This window comes from Delphinus delphis, chromosome 7, assembly GCF_949987515.2.
Source record: "Delphinus delphis chromosome 7, mDelDel1.2, whole genome shotgun sequence".
Classification (NCBI taxonomy): domain Eukaryota; kingdom Metazoa; phylum Chordata; class Mammalia; order Artiodactyla; family Delphinidae; genus Delphinus; species Delphinus delphis.
The window spans coordinates 10,341,318-10,360,968 of NC_082689.1; the positions used below are offsets into that span (position 1 = coordinate 10,341,318).

The 19,651-nt window shown below is 40.2% G+C and overlaps 1 protein-coding gene across 2 annotated transcripts in view; it reads left to right on the top strand.

Annotated features, from left to right (window-relative positions):
- PID1 (phosphotyrosine interaction domain containing 1) overlaps window positions 1–18,739 on the top strand; it is a 257,491-nt gene extending 238,752 nt beyond the window's left edge. For both annotated transcript variants that reach the window (XM_060015980.2, XM_060015983.1), the window contains exon 3: window positions 16,095–18,739. In XM_060015980.2, coding sequence (XP_059871963.1) covers window positions 16,095–16,571 — 477 coding nt within the window. In that variant the 3' untranslated portion in view covers window positions 16,572–18,739. The remainder of the gene's footprint in view (window positions 1–16,094) is intronic.
- The last annotated feature ends 912 nt before the right edge of the window (window positions 18,740–19,651 follow it).

Genomic DNA, 19,651 nt, shown 5'->3' on the forward strand with positions numbered 1-19,651 from the left:
CATATACTCATTTATCTTCTTTTAAATTTTTTAGTATGAAATCATTTTAGACACAAAAATGTTGAAAAGTTATTATAAACTACTTATATATGTATGATTCTAAAATGTTTATTTACTTGATCATTCATTTCCCATCCCCCCTTTCATGATAAGAGATGATGCCCCTATACATCGGGGTGTAGTTCCTAGAAGCTAGGGTATTATCTTATATAACCATTCTTATATATCCTTATATCTATCTATCTATATTTATATATAAGGTTACTCTCTTATAAAATACCAAAATCAGAGAATTAACATTTATACAGTACTATTATGTTATCTAAAGTCCTTATTGATATTTTGAAAGTTGTGGACTAATGTACTTTATATCAAAAGAAAAATAAATGATGGCCCAGGATGCAATCCAGGATTACATGACTGGTCTCTTTAGTGTCCTTTAATCTAGAACAGATTCCCATTTTTTTCCCTTCTGTCCTTCTGACCTTTTTGTTTTTGAAGTTTAAACAGTACCCTCTGTTTGGGTTTGGCCAACATTTCCACATGATCAGCTTCAGGTGATTAGCAGGGAGGTCACAGAAGTGATGCTGTGTCCTTCACAGTGCACATTACTTTGTCACTTGCTGTGATGGGGTCTGCTAAGTTTCTCTCCTGAAAATTGACTTCTCTCCATTTGTAATTACTAGGCATCTTGTAGGGAGATGCTTTGAAGTTATATAAATATCCCTTCTCAGCAGACATTTAGCCCCTTGTTTTAGCGTTCATTGATGCTTATTTTTCTTGAACCGTCTGTTACTACGGTGGTTGCCAAATGGTGATTTTCTAATCTCATCATCTCTACCTTTACTAGTTTTTATTCTATTATAAGAACTTTTCTTCTCTCCCATTAACTTTATCTATTTATATCAACATTGACTCGTGGATTCTCACTTATTTTGTGGGTTGTAATCATTACTATCGTTATTTATTTTGATGGTCAAATTGTCCTCGGTTTGGTTAACAGGAGCCCCTTTAAAAGCTGGTGCCCTGTCCTTTGGACATATTTCTGTCATTCTTTGAGCACTTTCCTACTTTGTGGCGCAGCATATTTCAAGATCATCTCATACTTTTCGTGTGCCAGCTCTGGACTCAACTATTTCTCTAAGAAGGGCTGGTTCCTTTCAGTGGAGAATGATATTTAGAAACCAGGATTTAGGTTTCAGGTGTGTGCCTTGCTACTGGCATGTCGCTGCTGCAGAGCCTCTCAGTGGTCACTGCTGCGAGAAATAGGAATGCGTGTGTGAATGTATGCATTTACACACAAGCACACCTCTGTATCGGTGTCAGTGTTTACTGCATATACAGCAATATATGAGAGTGTCTGTTTCTTCAGAGCCTTGCCAGCACAGTGTGAGCCATACTTTTTAATTCTCACCAATCTGATGGGTGAGAAAGGCATCTCCATGTGGTTTTAGTTTGCATTTCTCTAGTTATGAGTAGACGTTTCACACAACAGTCAGGTAAGACATATTCTAGGGGTTACGTTTAGTTTTTTACAAAATGTGTAAGTGTTGTAGCTGACCACACATTTTTAAGTATATAGCAGATATTTCCATCATACATTTAAATAGTTGCAAAGGATTTAATTTTGATCATGTTTTAAATACTGTAATTTTAAATACAATTGCTGCATGGCTTTTTAAAATGTAGTCAATATAACCTAAATACCAAACCAGCATCTGTTTATTTTTTTTATCTTTATTTATTTATTTATTTTTAATATCTTTATTGGAGTATAATGGCTTTACAATGGTGTGTTAGTTTCTGCTTTATACCAAAGTGAATCAGCTATACATATACATATACCCCCATATCCCCTCCCTCTTGCGTCTCCCTCCTTCCCACCCTCCCTATCCCACCCCTCTAGGTGGTCACACAGCACTGAGCTGATCTCCCTGTGCTATGCGGCTGCTTCCCACTAGCTAGCTATTTTATTTTTGGTAGTTTAAAACGTATCATGAACAAGGTCTTCTTTAACAATCATAAACTTTATCACATTTCATTCGTGGTCTCTAATAACCCTTCTATTTCCCACAGAATGTCATCCTAATATAAGTAAGTGTATGCTTGAAAGTCTTCTATTTATTACCCTGTGAGATTACATACAGTGTTGGATATTCAAATCAGAAATCTCATCCTGTACCAAACTTCGCTAATAATTTCAGGGAAACAAATAATCAGAAGGCACAGGCAAAATAAGCTGACATCTGGGACTGTCAGTGCATCTCTTTCAGTCCTTTCTTGCTGCATCACAGACAGTCTAGCCCGAATTAACATAGAAGATACCTTATTCTATATGCAGTTATACTACTTACGCAGAACTATGAAACATCTCCATTTTTTTAAAGGTGTACTGATTTATTTATTTTAATATCACATGAACAGAAGAGTCACAGAGGAAAAAAAGTGAATATTCTCTCCCCCTTAAAAAGAGCAGCAAGATTTAGGAGCTTATATATCATCTTAATAGAGGAAGGGGAGAGAGAAAGTAGGCAATTTAGGGGAGATGAAGTGATTTTTAGGAACGATGAGTGAGCCCTTAGAAGAATGGATGGGAGAGAAACATCTCCATTTTATACTTCGTTACATAGCCTATGAGACATTTTCCTGGAAGCCATGTGCCATAACTCCAGCACAAGCAACTCTAGGCAAACAAGTACATCCTACATAAAGTATTCCATAGATAAGGACTTGCCTGCTAGCAAATAGCAGGTCTGCTGTTAACAAGTTGACAAGGAGATTATTTCTCTCTGTTCCAGGGTCATCTCCCCTCTCCCTGAAGAAAGGGAGAGAATGGATTTCAGAGCTGCTGTTTATTCATCTGTTTCCCACTCTGTCACATGTCCTCTGATATATCACACACACACACACACACACACATATATATAGGGTTGGCCAAAAAGTTTGTTCATTTTTTTTCTGTATGCTGGCTCTGGTAGCACTTCCTTGTCTTTAACTTCATTCGAAATGATTTTGTTAGATTGTATTGTGACAGCTGTCATATCAGGGTACATTTAAAAAAAAACTTACCAAGATTGGTGAATTTTTGTGTAGCCATTTTAATATTGAAGATGGAAGAAAAAAAGCAACATTTTCGTCATATTACGCTTTATTATTTCAAGAAAGGTAAAAGCGCAACTGAAATGCAAAAAAGATACGTGCAGTGTATGGAGAAGGTGCTGTGACAGATCAAAAGGGTCAAAAGTGGTTTGTGAAGTTTTGTGCTGGAGATTTCTCGCTGGACGACGCTCCACGGTCGGGTAGACCAGTTGAAGTTGATAGCGATCAAATCTAGACATGAATTGAGAACAGTCAACGTTATACCACACGGGAGATGGCTGACATACTCAAAATATCCAAATCAAGCACTGAAAATCATTTGCACCAGCTTGGGTATGTTAATCGCTTTGATATTTGGGTTCCACATAAGTTAAGCAAAAACAACCTTCTTGACTGCTTTTCCACATGCGATTCTCTACTGAAACATAATGAAAACGTTCCATTTTGAAAACAAATTGTGATGGGCAATGAAAAGTAGATACCGTACAACAATGTGGAACGGAAGAGATCATGGGGCAAGTGAAATGAACGACCACCAACCACACCAAAGGCCGGTCTTCATCCAAAGAAGGTGATGTTGTGTATATGGTGGGATTGGAAGAGAGTTCTCTATTATGAGCCCCTTCCGGAAAACCAAACGATTAATTCCAACAAGTACTGCTCCCAGTTAGACCAACTGAAAGCAGCACTCGACCAAAACCGTCCAGAATTAGTTAACAGAAAACACATAATGTTCTATCAGGATAACTCAAGCCCACATGTTTCTTTGCTGACCAGGCAAAAACTGTTACAACTTGGCTGGGAAGTTCTGATTCATCCGCCATATTCACCAGGCATTGCACCTTCAGATTTTCATTTATTTTGGTCTTTACAAAATTCTCTTAATGGAAAAAATATCAATTTCCTGGAAGACTGTAAAAGGCACCTGGAACAGTTCTTTGCTCAAAAAGATAAAAAATTTTGCGAAAATGAAATTACGAAGTTGCCTGAAAAGTAGCAGAAGGTAGTGGAACAAAATGGTGAATACGTTGTTCAGTGAAGTTCTTGGTGAAAATGAAAAATGTCTTTTATTTTTACTTAAAAGCTGAAGGAACTTTTTTGCCAGTCCAATATATATATATATATATATATAAAATTGACATTTTCAAAAATAGTTTTCTAAAATATAATACATGTTTAAGTTAAAATATTTCTCTGGTTTGAGTTAGCCTTACAATTAGTATGTATATCCATTGGTCAGAACAACATGAATATATTGCAAATTTTGATAAATAATTATAGGTAAAAGGTAGTTTTATTAGAAAACTAACTCAATGAAATGGATGAGATGATTTTTTTAATTGAAATTTGCATTGAGAGAATCGATTCACATGCAGTTGTAAGAAGTAATCCAGAGAGACCCCATATACATTTCTCCCAGTATTCTCCAATGATCACACTTTGCAAAACTATGATTTAATATCACATTCATACAATCCACCAATCTTATTCAGATTTGCCCAGTTTTACTTGCACTCATTTATGTGTGTTTGTGTATTTAGCCCTATACAATTTTCCTACATGTGTAGATTCATGTATCTATCCCCACAGTCAAGACACTGAACAAGTCCCTCACAATAATGACTCGTGTTTCTCTTTTATAACCACCCCCCACCTCCACCATTCGCCTCCATCACTAACCCCCGGCGACCACTAATCTGTTCTCTATTTCTAAAATGTTTTCATTTCAGAAATGATATATAAATGGAATCATACAGTATGTAATCTTTAGGGATTTTTTTTTTCCACTCAGCAGAATTCCCTGGCGATTCATCCAAGTTGTTCCATGTATCGGTAGTTCATTTTTTCTAGCTGAGTAGTATTCCATGGAATGGATGTGTCACAATTAACTGTTCACCTGTTGAAAGGCCTCTGGACTGATTCTAGTTTTGGGCTATTACAAATAAAGCTACCTTGAACGTTCACATAAAGGTTTTGTTTGAACGTAAGTCTTCATTTTTCTGGACTACTTGGTAATTCCGCGTTTAGTTAGCCTCACAGTACCTCTCTTGTTTCAAACCTCCACTGGCCTACTATTAAGAGCTCTAGACTTGTAGCCAGCAGACTGGTGTGTTTATTTTATTACCTTCAACCAAATGTTGTCTCTACGTTATTCTTTCTAAATGTTTACTGCCTTTCCTGGCCCATTCCTAACAAGTTGTGTGCTAAGGAAAATGAATTGATAAAGTGCTATAAGGACAAAAATTGGTGACATTCTTTTACCTGCCACCAGCGCTTGTCCCTTGAATCCATTTGTCACGATAGCACACAGGCAGTGCGCTTCATACTGATTTATCATTTAGAGAATTTTCTCATTGTGAACATTTAAGGGCCTAGAGAGCTCTACTGAATTTCTCCCTTTGTGGTATATTCCACGGATTAGAAGGCAGAGGGGAGATATCAGACTTGTCTCGAAATAAACTGTTCTTGTGCCACTGAGTAGAACGGTGGTTTCACCATCCTTGGGCCAGCTCACCAGAAGGGGCCAGATGAGGGAATGTATGTTTTAATGTGATGTCATTTTTATTAAGTGACTTTGTCTTCCGAAGAACACTTCAGTGCCTTCTAGATTAATTGCTTCTGTCTTTGACAGTGACAATGACAATATTTCCAAGCTTCACACATCCAAGAGCCAACTGACAGGACAAATTGCACATTGGGACTGCTTGATAAATGCAAGATGGGACACAGCGTCTCAAGTCACTCTGCATCAGTGGAACTAAGCTGTAATATGAATAACAGAAATAAATCTGTCACTTAAATTCCTAATTGTGAGACACATGCTGTATTTAACAGCAGAAGCAATGTTCATCTCTTTGTTAGAATGCAAAAATTGCACATAATTATTTCTTGATATTGGGTCTTTTAGTAAATTTGCTTTTCCCCACCATGATATACATTTACATAATAAAAAGAAAATATATCTTCCAGTAAAATTTTTATTAATATTTTTATAGATTATATCAACATAACCCATTCCAATACTTGGGAAGAACTGCTAAACAATAAAAAAAAAAGTATTATCAATATGTGTGGCCTTAGGAAAGCTACTGAAATAAATAGCACTAAACAAAGGCATATGCATAAATGTGCTCCAGAGGATATGCATATTAGAAAATCTACATTCTACTGCCAGCATTATTGCTACTACTGGGGAAGAAATGAGTAAGTCTGTAAGCCTTTCTGGGTCATCACCATCCCCTTTAGGGATAACTGAAATGTGCTGTTAAAGTCAGAGCTAGGCTTACCCTAGGCAGCCAGGCTCACCCCCTGCCTCTTGGTCAGCCATCCAAGCCTGGCCAAAGAGATATAAGGCAGAAGACTTTGAAGGATGGCCTTATGGGGAATGACCACAATTGGTCCCCATCCTTGTCTAGCCATAGGACGGCTGGGTCTCCTCTTATCCTGATGAGGATGAGGTAGATCTGCCAAAAAATAGGCCCCAGAATGAGACCCAAGACTCACTCTGGAGAAGAAAACTGTAGTTTTGGTCCAGAATCATCTGGGCTTCTTAGGAATGAGTTAAAAGAGCCTGAAGAACTGAGGAGTGGGACCCTCGAGCTATTGCAATGAGAAAGGATGCCCAGATGCACTGTGAACTGAGCTCAGGCCTCTCAGACTGGCCTGGTTAAGGGCTGTGCCAAAGGCAGCTCACCATGGTGCCTGGCGCCTGGAGCTGTTCCACATCTCTTGTCGTCTGGCGTGCTCTTTGACCCACAAAGAGCAGGGTGGGGCACACTTAGCACATGTTGACTATTTACTCTTTGGAATTATTCTTTGAAATAGGGATTGTTTGCTTTGTAAAGAACCATTTCAGAGGCCTTTAGGAATATGATATCTGAATATTAGGTATGCACTCCTGTCACCTTCTTTCAATTATTGATGCTAGCATCATAATTTAAATCCCTGAGCTATGCAGACACATCTCAGGTTAAGGGCAGTTTGACTCCGATTCCAACCTCCTTTTAGAATGTTTAACAAGTCCTGGTAGAGTGCGCGTCACCTTTCCGTGTCCCTGACCAGACCTTGGTCTCAGTGTGGACAATTGAAGAAATGGCCAGAGAGAAGTAGATGATATAAGAATGAAAAAAAGTGTCCAGATCCTCTTCTGGAGAAGAGATTGGAGTAGTGGAAAGAACCTTGGCCTTGTGGTGGAGACCTTCATTCCACACCTTGCTCTTTCAGGGACCAGCTGTGTGATTCAGGGCAAGTATCAGAATCATCATCTCTGCAACAAAGGGGTGGTGTTAGATTGGTCTGACTGGCCCCATTTAGCTCTAAAAGCCCATAATGCTGATGATATACCTTTGAATCATTAGGAATTTATTGCAATACAATTATCAGTACCTTGAGTTTGAACACTGGGAAAACTTGCTCTTTGGATCTCCAAAATAAAGGAAGAGACCAAAGAAGAGTAGAATAGATGCTGGGCTGCCTAAAACAACTTATAATTTTACTATGAGATTTCAATGAAGGCAGATTAGTTAGATGTGCCTGGAGCATCCTGGGAGTAAAAACACAGGTGTCAAGTGAGGCCAGGCACCCCACCTGTCTAGTCGCCAGGGCAAATGTAGACTACCAGTGGCATCTTGTTTGGGAGGCATCTTGTTTGGGAGGCAGAGTCAGCCTTGAATCTCCTACCTCCTTCACTTTCTAGCCCTCACTCACTTTCCCTCTCCCTTGGCAGTCTTCCAAAGACATTGACCTGCCTGGTCCCTCTACCATGGTAGCATCTCAGGAAGCCAAACTACAGTGAATGTAAAGACTAATAAGCCTTCATGAGATACAGCTTGACCCAAGGAATAGAATCTAAATGGGGACTTTTTTCATCCCAGTTATGCCATATGAGAGGAAAGACCTTTCTGAACCCAAGAGAAGTTTTCCGATTCATCAAAAACATTGCCAGAGGCCCATGCATGTTCTCCTCCCTGACGCCAGACTTGCCTATGTAATGCTGAGTTCTGTAAACTCAGTCGTAAGAATCTTCTATGTAGCTGGAATGTCAGCCCCAAGAGGGCAGAGAGTTTTATCAGTTTTACTCACTGATATACCTGGTTTCCAGTAGGTGCTTAGTGAATGCTTATCAAATGAAAATACAGGTAAATAAATTTAATTTTCAAGGCTAATCAATTTCATTTTTCTCACAATAACTTCATAGATTTCACCGTGCACAGTATTTATCCTTTAATATTGTCTTCATGGCTTAAAGCAGATTATTCAAGTTCAAGGTCATGGTTAGCTTTACTTCTGTCTGTGCATTGTGGATTGTTAGGTCATTGGCGTATTGGATCCATCCCCACTCTCCAAAGTGCTTAGTGAATTCTTGCTCCTCTGTGACCAGCCAGGAAGGAGTAGATTCAAGCCTACATCATAAATCTCAGGATTTTGTCCTTTCCCTTTTCTCGGAAATGTGCAAATGGGAATTAACGTGAGAGCAGAAGAGCTTGATTCTGATATTTGGCCTAGGAGTAAGAGTGGCTTTTCTTTTTCTCATCTTTTGCCTTGTAACCCAAAAGCTATTGGGATTCCCAGTTATGTTTTCTCCATCCTGTGTTTATATCATCTTTTTTATGTCAGCTGGGGAAAGGAAGTCTCCTACAGACAATGAAAGAGGAACAAGATCTTTCATATCCCAAGAAAGGCCTCTGGAGAATCTTTGTTCTTGACGTGTCATCCCGGAGAAACCCCATAGTAAACTGAACTGAAGTCAGGCTTCCAAAGTTGGGAAGCTGGACTTATCCAGCCTGGAAGGTGGAAGACCCCAGGAAACCAGGTGCCTGGCTTCTTACGTGATCATCCACTCCATCTCACATCTTCATTTAGGGACCCTGGTATTACCCTTTCCACCTGCCTGTCCAGTGTAAGGTCAGATGAATCAGGGTCTTAAACAAGGGTTTTTCAGGCCAGAATGAAATATGCACTGGCCACCAAGAGGAAGGAACGCAACGGTGCTGGCTCGGCCACAAGGATGCATGACAGGCAGCCAGGGTTTATTTTGCCTCAGATGAGAAGGGAATGGTGATTCATGAATGGAGAGCTGGCTGCGGTGTTGGAAAACTCATGCGTGGGAAGGAGAAATTCTGAGGACGCTGGTCTCACCTGGTCAGACACTGTAAGTGCTGCAGACACTCTGGCAGGCCCCTTGGCTCCGTGGCCTCTCTGTATTTTTACACGCCATGAATATCCTCGAATACTTTCTTCAGCTGGGATTAGGCAAAGCCGATTCACACACATTACACACGTCTGTGTCTGGGCATCAGTTTATGACACTGAATGACACAGAGGGAAAAACTTTTTATTTTTCTTTGCTCTGTTTGTTTATTTCTCTCTGAATGATTCATAAGCTTCTTGCCCAAAGCCTGTTTCTGCAACCATGGAAGAGATGCCAGTATTTATTTCCAACGGCTTGTTACTCCTCCTGAAGGATCTTCTTGTTGTCTCCCAAGGCCCTTTCTCCCAGCACCTGGGGAGGTGGCACCTTGAAAAAAATCTGTCTACCATTTTGGACACATAGGGAACAATTTCGTGACTCTGTGTTTCTCGTCTGCTTTGTGGCTCTGGAAAATAGCAACCCCTAAGGATGAGGCTCAGAACGGACTTATTCATGTAGAAAACATTCACTTCTTTCATATTTTCATAGACGGGCAGGATCACAGCGTTCTCATTCACAGACCCTACATTGCTACACAGCTATATCAGTGGTGGAAGCCCCGAGGCAGCCTTGCACACTGAGTCCCGTGTTCTCATAAGGAGGATGTGCCTACAGAGGGTGTGAAAGCAAGTCTCCCACATGAGAAAGACTGGCAAGAAGGGATCTCTATGTACAGTTAGAGTAAATCCCTGCAAGAGTGTTGACATAAAGGGATACATGGATAAAGCCCTGTATTTCAAGGGTTTCTGTTTATTGAGACACATGTATTCTGTGGTCCAATAACCACAGAGGGCATGGCTGCATGCACAGCAGAACTGAATCTTTCGTATTTTGAGATAATTTTTTTTAAGTTTTTACTCTGTCTTCCTTGAAAAGCAGAGCCATAAGGCACATTTCTATTAAATTATATATAAAAAATTAAAGAGAAATTCACTTTTTTGAAGCCTGAATAGTTTTTTTTTTTTTTCAGTGACTTATAGTCAGCAATATGGGTGAATGCCAGACTCTGGAGAACGTAATGGGATCATTAGGATATCTGCAGGCAGGTAGTAAATAATTGACTTATTAGGGGAAAGTGCACAGAGTCAGGATTCTGGAACCCGGGCCAGTAAGGATGATAGCAGGGCTGATTTAAAGGGGTCATTCTGAGGGGAGAGTGTCTTGGTACATCATTTCATCATTTTGCATTCCATTTTCAAGGAAACTCTACTTAGAGATTTCTTTTTTATTCCATTTCTAGGGAAACTCTATTCAGATAATTCTTTTCCTGTACATCATTAATCATTAGAGAAATGCAAATCAAAAGTACAATGAGATATCATCTCACACCAGTCAGAATGGCCATCATCAAAAAATCTAGAAGCAATAAATGCTGGAGAGGGTGTGGAGAAAAGGGAACCCTCTTGCACTCTTGGTGGGAATGTAAATTGATACAGCCACTATGGAGAACGGTATGGAGGTTCCTTAAAAAACTACAAACAGAACTACCATACGACCCAGCAATCCCACTACTGGGCATATACCCTGAGAAAACCATAATTCAAAAAGAGTCATGTACCAAAATGTTCATTGCAGCTCCATTTACAATAGCCAGGAGATGGAAACAACCTAAGTGTCCATCATCGGATGAATGGATAAAGAAGATGTGGCACATATATACAATGGAATATTACTCAGCCATAAAAGGAAACGAAATTGAGTTATTTGTAGTGAGGTGGATGGACCTAGAGTCTGTCATACAGAGTGAAGTAAGTCAGAAAGAGAAAGACAAGTACCATATGCTAACACATATATATGGAATTTAAGAAAAAAAAAATGTCATGAAGAACCTAGGGGTAAGACAGGAATAAAGGCACAGACCTACTAGAGAATGGACTTGAGGATATGGGGAGGGGGAAGGGTAAGCTGTGACAAAGTGAGAGAGTGGCATGGACATATATGCACTACCAAACGTAAGATAGATAGCTAGTGGGAAGCAGCCGCATAGCACAGGGAGATCAGCTCGGTGGTTTGTGACCACCTAGAGGGGTGGGATAGGGAGGGTGTGAGGGAGGGAGACGCAAGAGGGAAGAGATATGGGAACATATGTAAATGTATAACTGATTCACTTTGTTATAAAGCAGAAACTAACACATCCTTGTAAAGCGATTATACCCCAATAAAGATGTTAAAAAAAAAAAGAAGTACCCTTGTTAACATTATTTTTTGTATTTATGTAATCTCATGGGGTTTCAGACAAAGTTATCAACTCCCCACAGGTAACAAAACAAAATTTCATTGACTTCCCAAGGTTCACCCAGTGGTATAAGTTAGACCCTCTGACTCATGTTTTGTGTTGGCCACACCTTACAGGAACCAGAGAGCAGTTCATTACCGGGACTGTTTAGGAAGGTTTGGGCAGGGTTAGCGCATTTTTATCAGAGAAGACTCACCTAAGAGCCTTGCCAAGAGGCTGGTATTTTCAAGCATCAGGACTGGAGCTGCCATCACCGGAGAATCAGCGGTTCTCTGGCATTTCAGATACATGTTTGCTAATTCTGTGCTTGGAGGAAGGGCATGACTGTCCACTACAGCCTCTGTGGCCTCCACTGCAAATCCCAGTTGAGAGCAGACATAAGTTGTGGTGCTCCAGCAAACAGTTGGTGTGAACGTTGGCCCTTGTCAATATCAAAGTTGAGAGGCATCATCACATAATCTGCTCTTAGCCTGTCTCCATATGCAGGTTTAGGAATACTTTGCAAGATGAAGCTAATGGAATATTCAGGATTAGTGCTGGTAGAACTTGTTTATGTCTCTCCTTTCACAGAAAACTTTTGGAAAGATGCCAGAAGTCTGCAGTTCTTTAGATTAAAAGTATTTTTTCTTTGATTTCGTTGTAAATAGATTATATGTGTTTTTGAGTTTTAGAAAACAGATAATATACATATTATAAACATATAATAAATATTTGCAAAAAGTGTATATTATATGTTTATATAAAACATATAAATATATATTACCTTATTTTTTTGTGTTCTGTTTTACCTGAAAAGTTTAGGATTTTGAATCTTACTTTCTGCAGTTATAAAACAAGAATAAATTTTAAAGAAATGCCCAGGCATGGAAGGGAGTGTCATTTACAAAAGCACGAAACAACAGAATGCTATTCTTTCTTTGGGAGGACCCACTGCTTCTAGGGTGTTCATACAAAGCTAAAATTTCTCTGACAGCCCAAAGATGGGAAAAATGAATAAGTGGCTGAAAAGTGAAACTACAAGGAAACGACTCTCATCTAATAGCAAAGTGGTCTAGGAATTCAATACCCCAGTGCTACCACCCCATCTAAGGTTCTTGTCTTTAAAATCGGGTTAGTGAAAATAATATTCCATCCTGACCTACAGGGCTGTCAATGGATCTAATGCATGCAAAGTGCTTTTTACCTAAAGTGTGATACAAATATTAGTTATTACTATTCAGTGTGTGGCTTCATTTGGCTGCAGGTGTATATGAACAGCAATGTGGGACCTTATGCTTGGTGCATATAGTGTGTTGTTTAGGTGATACTAGTGAAACCGGGCCAGTAAATAAATATTACTTTCCTAGTAACTTTAGTGCCAGGAGATTACATCTATGTATACATTGAACCTCAGTGTTTAAAAAAAATTTTTATATAAGTGTCTGCGTATTATTAAATAGCTTTCATTGTTGTCGTATTAAACTCTTTGAGTTATAATCTCTGCTCCATTCTTCTCTCAAGCACACTTCCAAAATAAAACTTTATTTCCCTTAAAATCTTTAGTTTTTAAGTAATAAATATTTATGAGAGGAATACATTTTTTTCTTAGTTGCCAAATTTTACTATTATTAAGTTGCTTTCCACTGGAGGGAACCATCAACAACTTACAATAAAGTTTTTAAAACTCATCCTTTAATTATATCATGATAGAAGCCACTGTATAATTTTTTTTAAAAATTGTGTTTGTGTGAGAGTGTGTGTGAGAGAGAGAGAGAGAGATTAAAGCACATCAAAGGAGATTCCCTTCCTCTGAAGAATGTTTCTATCAAATATAACAAATATAAACATAGTTATTTCTAGTTTCCGGGGGGACAGTAAGAAAGAATACTTTTCACGTCAAACGCTAAAGCTAGTTTACTCCATTTGCTTTTCCACTTCCAAAAGTAAAGATGTCATAGAAAGGAATGAGGTATTGATACATGGTACATCTTGGATGAACCTTGAAAACATTATGCTAAGTGAAAGAAGCCAGACACAAAAGGTCACATATTTTGTGATTCTAATTGTATGAACTATCTAGAATAGTAAAGCCATAAGGACAGAAAGCAGATGGGTGGTTGCCAGGGGCTGGAGCGAGGGGACGGTGGAGAGTAACTGCTTAATGGCGCCTGGGTCTCCTTTGGGGTGATGAAAATACTTTGGAACTAGACAGAGCTGATAGTCATATAGCATTTTGACTGCTAAATGCCACTGAAGCGTACATTTTTAAATGGTTAATATTGTGTGATGTGAATTTCACCTCAATTAAAAAAATAAAATTGTTAACAGTTAATAAAGATATCATAAATACCATATACAGAAAGCACATTTTCAGTAAGTAGTATAAGTCAAGAGCCGCATCTTGTGCGTCTCCTGACAAAGCCACCTTTAGTGTGTGACTCCAGTCCAGAGCGACAAGGAACTGTTCACCCAGCCGCCTCCTTGGGGAGTGCAGGCACTTGCAGTGTCTGTCTGAGTCATCTTCCCCCTTCAGTGTATTGCCAGGTATTGTCAGTTTTACCTCTGAATCTCGTTCCCATCTGTCCCCACTGTCCTTTCCCACGACCTCCACTCCTAAGTCAGGCCACCCCGTCTCCTGGCTGTGCTGCTGCAACAACTTCCTGCCTGATCATCCTGCTGCTAGGCAGCTCTCCCCATCCGTCTTTCTTCCTGGCATCTGTCAAGCCGTCCAAGTTCACAACCTCCATCAGATCCAGGTACCCCTTGGACTGTAGACCCTCAGTGGCATCCCATCAAGAGCAGAGAAGACCTGACTCCTCAGAGGGCATGCAAGGCCAGCTTTCAAAGTTCAGCCTGTTTTTATCCAGCGGTCATGGACCATCTGTCTCTCCTTCATGGCTGTCTTAGGGCAAATGTGTGGTCAGGCCAAAGTGCCCCATGTGCCCAGACAGGTGAGGCCTTTCCCCACTGCAGCCCCTGCCTTCCTGCTCCTTCTTCCTGCTTACCATCTGATTTGCTGGGCTCCTGTCTAGGTTTTGAAGCTCTGATGCTTTGAAATCCAATGACTCCCCTCCCAGAGGTGTTCCATGAGCACGGTGGGTGCCATCACTGGCTCTGCTAAATGCTCAGGTACTTGGTGGTACCCTTCGCCTCTCCTTTTCATGGGCTGCCTCGCATCATAGTTGTATCTGTGCATGTGCAAAGGGCTGGTGGTTTGTCCAGGACCACCCACCCGGTGAACTGATGAGCTGGGATTTATTCTCATCTTCACCTGCCTCAAAAACGCTGCTCTGAACACGTATTCAGCTACTTTCTTCCACTGATTTTGGACCTCTCCATCCTCCCTCTCCCCCATGCCCACCTGGCACATTGCCATCGTACATAATAGATTCCTAGTAAATATTTCTAGAGTGGGCAGCACTTGTGCCTCTTTACTAAGAGTCATCTTTTTAAAGGGATTAGCCAGTGAACTCTTGTATAAGAGCTAACCAAAACACAAAAAGATGCAACAGGACTTAACGTCTGTGCCCTGAACTTTTTGTCTCTGGACTTTATTGTCCCATTAAACAGAAACATTGATTTGGAATCATTGTGGCTAAATGTCCTTTCTCAGTTCTCACCATTTCTCTGGACCTTTTTCTGGTCTTTTTTCCTAAAATTCATAGCACTTACATCCGTGCCTCTAATTTTGAGCCAAATTACATACTATTTTGTGTTATTTCTTAAATGATTTCTTCAGTTTTGTGTGTTTCCATAATGCAGGTGCCCAGGGGTAGAGGGTCTATCCATGTTGACGAGTGAAAAAAAACAAAAACGAGAGAATGAACATCTTTTCTTGGTATATCATAAACCAATTTTTTAAAGGACACTATCTGAATCACCTGGAATTATTTTTCTTTGTTTTAGTATTGCCCATCTAGCTATTTGATGAACCAGGGTTCTAATCTTAACCTATCTGTAGATCTTTCATTTTTTATCACTCTAACCAGATGCCCATCAGTTCAAGAATTGCTTAAACTTTATGTTGGTGAGAAGACAGTCATGTTTTAGGCCATAATTTAAATAGAACAGTTTTTGTGTCCTTGGCATTTGCTAGAAGCAAGTAGCTTAGGTGAAATCAGACATTTAGTGATTTGGAAAGAGAACCAGAGTCGGAGATAAGTTTAATAAAGATTTTGTTTTTCAGATGCAACATCCTTTTGACTCCTTCTTATCATTAAATTCTGCGTGTGTTTGGTTGAAAATAAACTTCAAGCGGATTTATGGTGTCAAAGAAATGCCAAATTTGGAAAAGATCATATTCATTCTAATTTGAGTTTAAAAGGGGGCTGAGGGAGGGAGAGTAGGTCTCTAAAACTCTAATTTTTAAAGTTTAACCCTATTTTTAAATTTCAGTACCTTTGCCAAGGGGTCACCTTGTTAGGGAGAAAAAATATAAATTCGGATGACAGTTATTCTTTTAGGGAGCAAGAAAGATGTCTCTCCATCCTGCCAGGGTGACGCCATGATTGTTTGAGAACATCAGTGAACAAGCAGAACGAAGAGCCTACTGCTGACCTCTTCCTTTTTCTTCCTCTCTTACTTCTGCAGGTGACCTATCTGGGTAAGGTCCCCACCACAGGCATGCAGTTTTTGTCAGGCTGCACAGAAAAGCCGGTCATCGAGCTCTGGAAAAAGCACACGCTAGCCCGAGAAGACGTCTTTCCAGCCAATGCCCTCCTGGAAATCCGACCGTTCCAAGTGTGGCTCCATCACCTCGACCACAAAGGGGAGGCCACGGTGCACATGGATACCTTCCAGGTGGCCCGCATTGCCTACTGCACCGCCGACCACAACGTGAGCCCCGACATCTTCGCCTGGGTTTACAGGGAGATTAACGACGACCTGTCCTACCAGATGGACTGCCATGCTGTCGAGTGCGAGAGCAAGCTGGAGGCCAAGAAGCTGGCCCACGCCATGATGGAGGCCTTCAAGAAGACTTTCCACAGTATGAAGAGCGATGGCCGGATCCACAGGAACAGCTCCTCGGAAGAGGTGTCCCAGGAATTGGAATCCGATGACGGCTGAGTGAACTGAGGATGCTTCAGCAAAGGCAGCATTGGTCAAGGCATTCAAGACAAGCGATGAATAAGCAATGATTCAAATTTGGGATGAAAAGACTGCCAAATTATTGGCTGACCAAGCTTTTTAAATTCAGAAGAGCAATTCTAAATCTAAAGAAATGTATTATTAAAGTAATTACATTGAAATCTGCTGCTGCTGTGACTATGAGGAAGGTGGGAGTGTGGCTGGGGAGGAAAGTTCTAGACTCTGGTCTTTTTTTTTTTCTCATTTTCCAATGCCTCCCTGTAGGAGCTCTCCATGCCGATTTTCAGCGCTCTCAGGCAAATACACTGCGGCTGTTTATGTGATGGACCATCCCAACTTGCCTTATGAAACCCAACAAGAATGTTAGATGCCCCTATAGGATCCCTAGTTGTGTGGGGAGGTGGTGAGTGCTGTTGCTGGCGAGGAGGCCTCTGGACTAAAGGAACACCTCAGGCTGATCCTGAGAGCTCCTCTCCCCTGGCTGGCTTCAGATTCTCTCCTCAGTAAGCAAATCAGCACAGCCGTTATTGAGCTTTACAGCTAACAACCTGATAGTTGGCAGTTAATTCACAGTTAAAGGTAGTGTTTTTATTACATAAGTATATCAAGTAGTACCCTCTTATTGTATTCACTTCATCTATCTTCTTAGAACACTTGCAACTACTAATAGCCCCCTTCCTCCGCCTGCCCCATCCTCCCTCTCCGCCCTTCCAGTCCGCGCCACCATCCCCACAGAGATGCAGCCTCACCCTACACTGCAGGACACCAAAAGGGAAGAAAATAACCAAGCAGATGAAAGAAACAATCAAACAAAGTGGGCGTTTCAGACTACCACCACAGATAGGTTGGAAAAAGGGAATGAGTTATCAGCGACTGAACAAGCTCCTTGTGGGCTGTCCTTTCTTCAACCCTGATTTATGGTAACTTATTTAGTTGATGGTCCTTTCTGATGAACCTTTCATGGCAAGCTTCAAATCTGAGTTGGTATCACTAAGGAATCTTTGACCCATCACTCAACACTACGCTCGAGTAGGAGACAAATGATATAAACCAGACTTATCTAGAGAACCTCTGTCCATTCTAAAGGGAAATCTGACCTTCTTATCTTCCAATCGGATTGATCTCTTAGGGTCAGAGTTGCCAGTTTGTTCGGTATTTCTAATGAGAAATTCTCGCTAAGAGAGCCTGAGTTTTCTCAGTTTGATGAATCTTTAGATATCATAAACGCAAAGAGTCAATATTGAATGACATTGAAAGGATTGGCTAACATCCATGCATTTAAGGCCGAGAGCAGATGACTAGTTTTCCAGGTACTGCTCCTTTCTGAAAGTCTGTTTTGAATCCTGGTAATAATTTTAGGGGCACTAGGACACCTTACAGAAGCCTTAAATGAGAGTTGATTGAATCCAGAGAGCAGTGGTGCCGGCGTTTTGGTCTGTGTATCTGTGTGTCCATGTCTGCGTCTGTGTGGGTGTACGTGTGCCCCCGAGTGTGGGTCCGGTGTTAAGGCATGTAGAATAAGCATGGAGTCACGTCGAGGGGAATATGCACCTCTTGGAGATACGCTTGCTGCTTCACAACAAATGTAAACGACTCTTTAGCATAAATGCATTCATTCTTCAATAAAAAATATGTTCGCATTAATACAGTTGAGGAGTTTCCTATTTTATATGTCGTTCCTTTTTTAAGTAAAGAAAACCTGAAGGACAAAATAGATCAGATTGAATAAATAGGGAATTCTCTCTAAAAATATGTTAAAACTTGGTCATCAATAACCCATTCCTTGACGGTGTTCAAAAAAAATCTTGTTTTATTTTCTAATGCTCTTTTTCTATGTAAAAATGACTGCCCCTTCATTGAGATGGTAACGCGTCAATAATTGAAAGTTATTTAGTGTGATGGGCTTATTTCAGAGGTGAGTCTTCTGGAATATTTTACAAATGATGGCTATTTATAGAATCTCACGTGCCTCTTGGGAGAACCTGCACTGAAATCGGGGAAGGTCAACAGAGTGAGTCCTTCTGACAGAACTGGTTAAAAATGTCTCCTTCAGGCCATGATTTCTCAGAACAGCCCCATTAATCAAGCAAGGCAGGTGGCCATGGAGCCTGTATGTCTTGAGCAATACTCTTCATGGAATCAGTACCAAATATAAAGGCTTCAAAAGTGAAAATACGGGTGCCTGCTAAAGAGAGGAACTCAAAGAAGAATTACTACCTCACTCCTCCGATGAAAATGGCATTTTCTTTCAAGTTGAACTTTTCTCGTTTTCAGGTTCACTCCACTGTCCTTGAATATGCTTTGAAGAGGGGGAGAAAGAAGAGAAAGAATCCAGCCAGCATGTATTTCCAAACAATGCCACTTTCTTCTCTCAGCAAAATTTGGATTGCAAGTGCACATATGGTTATTTATTGCAGAAAGCATTTGCTGGTATTTTTTTCAGGGTACTAAGTGTGACATGCTAAGTAGTTGACTCTGATAATATTGGCAATAGCTTTTGCTTAGTGATTAGTAAGCAATTTAGAGATAAATACACGAATTCATTATTTTTTTAACTCTTCGTTTCCTCCCTTTTTATACTCTACTTTCTAGACTGGTGAGCACAAAGCACTTTTGTGTACCTCAACTCATAAGCCCCTCAGAAGGATACTGAAGGTAGATATGGCATTTGCTTTAGAGATGAGAAAACTGAGGTTCAGAGACACTGTATAACTTGGCCAAGCTAGCACAGCTCAGGTGTGTTTGACGGGGACAAAAACCCTCTGACTTCTGATCCAGGGCTGTTGCTTTAATTTGGATATTTTATTTCCATTCCTCTTAAAACCCTCTAGCTTATCTTAAATTAGCATCCTAAGCCACTAGTAGTAAATATCCTTTGCTATTCATGTTTGAAGTCATTTTTTATAGCAAGAGAAAAAGTTTTAAAAGCAAACAAAGGCCCAAGAAATTTTATTTGAGCACGAATAACATAATATGAGATTTTGTTTAAGTATTTTATTGGCTGTGGTCAATGGACAAAATACTCTCTTTACCCCTAAAACCAAGATGCATGTTTTGTT